The sequence below is a fragment of the Rhipicephalus sanguineus genome, unplaced genomic scaffold (assembly GCF_013339695.2).
Source record: "Rhipicephalus sanguineus isolate Rsan-2018 unplaced genomic scaffold, BIME_Rsan_1.4 Seq295, whole genome shotgun sequence".
Taxonomy (NCBI): Eukaryota; Metazoa; Arthropoda; class Arachnida; order Ixodida; family Ixodidae; genus Rhipicephalus; species Rhipicephalus sanguineus.
In genome coordinates this window covers 37,851-42,983 of record NW_023614959.1, presented here as the reverse complement: position 1 = coordinate 42,983, position 5,133 = coordinate 37,851, and the positions used below count along the sequence as shown (strand labels likewise).

At 52.1% G+C, this 5,133-nt stretch overlaps 1 protein-coding gene across 1 annotated transcript; it reads left to right on the top strand.

The window, feature by feature from the left end:
• The first annotated feature begins 3,218 nt into the window (after window positions 1-3,218).
• Window positions 3,219-4,878, top strand: LOC119376947 (uncharacterized). Its single transcript, XM_049411511.1, has 2 exons — window positions 3,219-3,546; window positions 4,456-4,878. The coding sequence occupies exons 1-2, from the start codon at window positions 3,460-3,462 to the stop codon at window positions 4,762-4,764; spliced, it is 396 nt and encodes a 131-aa protein (XP_049267468.1). The 5' UTR covers window positions 3,219-3,459; the 3' UTR covers window positions 4,765-4,878.
• The last annotated feature ends 255 nt before the right edge of the window (window positions 4,879-5,133 follow it).

Below are 5,133 nucleotides of genomic sequence, written 5' to 3'. Positions count from 1 at the left end.
GAGTGAGCTGACCAATCTCCATCTGTGTCAGCATTTAGTTGTACGGCTTCGTTTCAAATTGTGATTTTCACTCTGTGGGTTCCGGACCACCAACTACGATGGCAAGAATACAGTTGCCGCCCGCTCTTCCATGCCCAGAAGCTGCACGCTAGCTACGATAATCCACGAAATCTTCTCGAAGCGTCCGTAACATCGATGCCGCGTGATGCCAGCGCATCTCGAACGTAGGCTGCTGTGAACGCCCACGAATGCTCTCGAAGGAACTTCATACCCTATGAAGCCTCGTCGTATGCACAAGGTCCGGTATTTATTTCTTTTTGTGAAAAAAAAAACATAATGGTTACTATGCCGAAGTGGTCATCGACCGCTTCGAACAGTTACCTCCGCGGAGCTAAAACAGCACAACTCGGCCACACTTCTTCAGAAGAACAAACATACGCATAAATTTGCGCAGCGTTCCTAATTAGTATGAGCAAGGTATCTTCGCAGCGCCTCTTCCACGTCCCCCAAACCCGTTGGTCGAATCCAAAACACCAAATGCTTCACAATGGATGAAGAAATGAAGACGAAGCGATGATACGACGCCGATAATGGCCTGCCTTTGGTCTGCGCCTTTCCTGGAGCAAAGTTGGGCAGTCAAAGATTCTTGGAATTCAACATGGGGGGACTATGGCCGCCATTATCCTCAAATACATTCGTGGCCCTAACCCTGCTCTTTAAACAATGACGGATTGTGTCCGCCTGATTAACGATATGAGGTAGATTTAGCGCAATCTCACCCCCCCGCCCCTCCCAGAGACAACTAAAGGATGCGCGCGCATATGAACATAGGCTTCCAAAGCAACGTCGGGCGGCACCACTGCTCTGATCGCAACTAGGGGCATCCACGGCCAGAACACTGCCGCCCCAGTTTCCGCGCACGCGCAGAGCTCTCAGATTGCATCTGTGGTGCGTCGCAATGTAACTATTGCTGACTAGCAGTGCTCTGGCCGAATGAGGAGCGCATGCGCGCACGTGTCCTTGCCGCCGCCGACGGCATATCCGGCGACAAACTGCCTTCGCGGGCGGCGTCTGCCCCCATTAGCTCATTGCTCATCCGCGCAAGTACCGCGCCCAAACTTCAGTTTGGGTTCCCTATACGCCCTTTAAAGAGTTCGCCTTGCAATCTCGGCCCGTATTCTCAAACGATCGCGAAAGGCGATAGCATCGAGTTTGGCGACGTAGAATGTGATGCGTTCAACAACTAAAGAAACGCTTGTGACGTCATTGTTGCACTGGCCGTTGGTGTTACGAATGTCTCGCAACTCAGGAGTGAGTGCACCCGACTGCGACGTTTTCGAGCGTATGCTAGCTTCTACGCAGTGGCCCGGCTTGGCTGTGGCTACTTGAAATATAAGACGTGTTGAAAGTGCTTTCAACGTTCTCTTGTGCAATTGTTTAATGCACAGTATAATCTTTAAAGAATACAATTTGCGTGTAATGTATTTTCGTTGAGACTTTACTACGGCGTACTCGGAGAGTTCAGGTGTAGTGTGCCGCCGCAGCGACATCGTCTCAACATCTCAACATGTTAACGGCACGCGATAAACCACGCGAGCAACGCACCGTTCATCTTCCTGGAACGTTCAAACCACGAAATGCCACGCGCTGGCAAAGAGCAAGTAGTGAAAAGACCCCAAGGTAATGCTCGCTGAAAGCATCAGAGTGAAAAGTGCTGCGCACATCCACCGAGGATTAAGCGCTAGAAGCTACCGTCTGTGTCAGTGAAATGATAGACTTCACCACCAACCGAATGTGATAAGGTGTGTTCGTTTATTCCAGGCATGTCAGGAGCACCGTAGAGCACCGTCATGTCGACGGAAATAACAGATGGCGCCCGCACTTTCCCGGTTTTGCTCAATAGCCAATCAGAGCGCCCCAAAGGCGATACTTTTGCCATTGTCGCCTTTTGCGATCGTTTGAGAATACGGCCCCTGTTTAGTGTGCGTCAGCAGTGACGAGAGCACCACCGCTCCTCCGTGATGTCATATTCTTTATACCTTTCGTCTCGAGTCACGTCTATGACGAATGTCACCTGTCCAAGGGTCATGTGGGAGGCTTCAGTGATCTAACGAAGGCCACAATAAGCTATCGTTCAACAAGCACGAAGTGTTCGCCGGAGCACCGATATGAACGTACGCCTGCGCGCCAACGAACCGGCGAGCAAACTAGCCGAGCGGCTGAGGCGGGCTGGCGGACCATTGGCAGTGAGAGACTTGGACATCACAAATTGCTTCGACGTCAACGTCCAGCAACTAGTTCCCCTCATTACAGAATGCAAGCTACTCCAACACTTGAGGTGCGCCGCCTGCAACATACCGCCCAGCGACGTGTTGATGTTGGTGATGCAGCGGCTACCGCACCTCGTTGAAGTCGAGTTTTCATGCCTCATCGACAGAACGATCGTGCACGCCGAGATTAGTCGCCTAGCCGGAATAGCGTGCACTCTAGGCTGCAGTGCTCTGAAACTGCAACGCCTGTACGTCGAAATTGGACAAGAGCACAACTTCCGCCTACTCTCCACCTTCTTGCGTTGCTGCCCCAACGCGAGCTCCCTACACGTGCACCTAGTGTGCGGTGAATTCCATGAAGCCGTTCGGGAGTGCCACACCCTCCTTGAAGAGCACAGACAACTGGACACGTTCAGGTTCACCTCCGAGCTGCATTCGCCCTTTCAGTGCGATCCGCCCAGTGCTCTCCATTTCGCGGTCTATGTCGCAGTCTGCGCCAACTTCACCTACCAGAGGTCCAAAAACTTGCGGAGCTGCGCACGACTACAGGACCTCGCGGAGGCCGGCGTCGAACCCCAGACTATACCATTTCAGACGGCCTTGGTCGCGGTCGAAGACCAATTCACGCCTGAATGGCTTCGCGCGGCCAGCATCACGCACGACTGGAGGGACGTGCGACAACTATGCCTAGTACTATTTCTGCCACACCTGTCTACCACCTTCCCAGCGGCGGACGGCACGTACCGCGACTGTCTTCGCGAGTTCAGCACGCAGCTCAGGCAGCTCGTCGAGCTCAACGTAAGCTCGTTCCATTTCGGACCCGGTATCGACGTCACCGCATTCTTTGAGGGGGGCTGGATGCCGTTCCTGCAGTCGCTCTCGGCGGCCCCTTGCGGTTTTCGCAGCGTCTTGACCCTGAAATGTCTGGCGACGTACTGTCCGCGACTTCAAGGAACTGGACGTTCGCTTTGAGAGTAGAGGCAGCTTTTGCCGGTGCGCTGGATGCGAGTCTGAAACCCTTTACGTTAGCGGATTTCACAGCTTCCCCAGTCCCGCCTTCCGGAACGGGCTTGCCAGGTTGACACTGAGCCGAGTGCACGACGCTGCGTGCCTGTCGTTCCTCGAGTGCTGCAGGCCAGTTGCTACACTGCGGTTGTCCTACTGCCCCTTGGAGCTGGACTACGAGCGTATGTCTCGCGCGCTCGCCCACAGCAGTGATCCTATCTGCCTTATTTTACAGCACCATCTCCTACGGTTGGACGACACGGATCTGCTGGTGAGTGCCTTTGCGTTGTGCATACCCTTTCCTTGCCACAAACGGGAAATACCTCCTTGGTTCTTTACATTCGAAGCGTCTCGACGACAGTAACTGTGGCCATTTTTTTAGATTCATCTGTCTCTACACCGTTCGGGCTCCTTGCTTAGGACGGTTAAAGAGGAGTGCCTGTGATGCCGCACTGTAGTACTCGCGTGTCATAATGCACCGCACTGTACGCTTACCGGGCTGTTTTCTCTGGTGCATATCACTGATTGTAATGGCCCTCGCCATCATCCTTAGCCTGTTTTAGCCTTCTGCAGGACGAAGTCCTCTACCAATGATCTCCCTTCACCCTATCCAGTGTCAGCTGGTTCTCATTTATCCCTGCCAACTTCTTAATTTCGTCCCTCGATCTAACTCTGTCTTCCTCCACTGCTGTGCTCATTTCTTGTTAACCGTTCCGTTGCTGTTAGTGTCGTCTGGTTGTCGGTGCTACGCGTTACGTGGCCACCACAGGTTCATTTCTTTCGCTTGACATCAACCTATTTTGTCCCATGCCACATTCTATCGTTCTGTCGTAGTCTTCCGATCCCTTGATGTTACTCGTATCGTTTCTAGTCCCATTTCATCATGCGTGGTTCTTAACTTTTTGCCTGGCTGCTTATCCCCGTGTTCCCCTTCAGTGCAATGCAAAAGCCATTTGTAAGCAGTGTAGTCTGCGCGTGTGTGGCTGTGTGTTATGCAATATTTAAGCTATCACTGTTGTTTTTATTACATCAAAATTCTGTTTCTAGACTTTACTGCAGACCTGCAGATTCAGTCTATCGTGCTACCGACAGCTCCTGTTGCGTGTTAGTCGCCTTCGAGCTGTTTGAGCTTCCGTGTCACCAGTGCGGCCAAAAAATTTCCACATTGTTTCTATTACAGGAAAACCTGCACCGCTTCACCGACCTCCAGTACTTGTACCTCCTGTTGTACACGCGTCTGGACGAACGAGAGTTACCCAGTTCTATGACTTGCATCTTGCGGAGCCTACCACAGCTCAAGTGCTTGCACGTCCACTACGAATGCGACGACAGTCCCAGAGTCCTTAGGACAGCAACCTGGATGCGTGGACCTGGCGGGGAAATGAGTGACGAACTGGTACGCGGTGGTCCCTGCTTCCAAAGTTGTTCAACGGCTACCTTCATAGGACTCGCAAAGCCACTGAACCGCGACTTCCAGCCGATGCTGTAGTTGAAGGCTGGCAAACTTTTATGAATGACAAGCACAATTTGCTGAAGATAAGAAGTTGCGCCTTACCTTGCTTTAGTTGGTACATGTGCACTAATAAACACAGTACACTGTGTGTTAATTGTTTCTTCGTCATGGGATGGCTTGGTTCGTAGCGAAGCATGAAACAGACATGGCAAGAATGTACAAGCGCACACGACAATTTTACCACTTCCAACGACAAATTCTTAATTTTGGTGTCGGTAAAACTTCATCATCGGCCTCACTACGCCCACTGCAGGCGCATCTCATCTCCAATGTTTCGTCAGTCAACCCTGGCCGGTGCTTGCTGCGGCGATGTTATCCCTTGAAACTTCGTAATCGCATCTGCCA

Excerpts from the sequence above, each read along its gene's own strand:
- LOC119376947 (XM_049411511.1), top strand. The coding sequence starts at position 3,460 with ATGTCTCGCGCGCTCGCCCACAGCAGTGATCCTATCTGCCTTATTTTA. Across the intron at positions 3,547-4,455 it reads TGGACGACACGGATCTGCTG|GAAAACCTGCACCGCTTCAC; the intron begins GTGAGTGCCTTT and ends TTTCTATTACAG.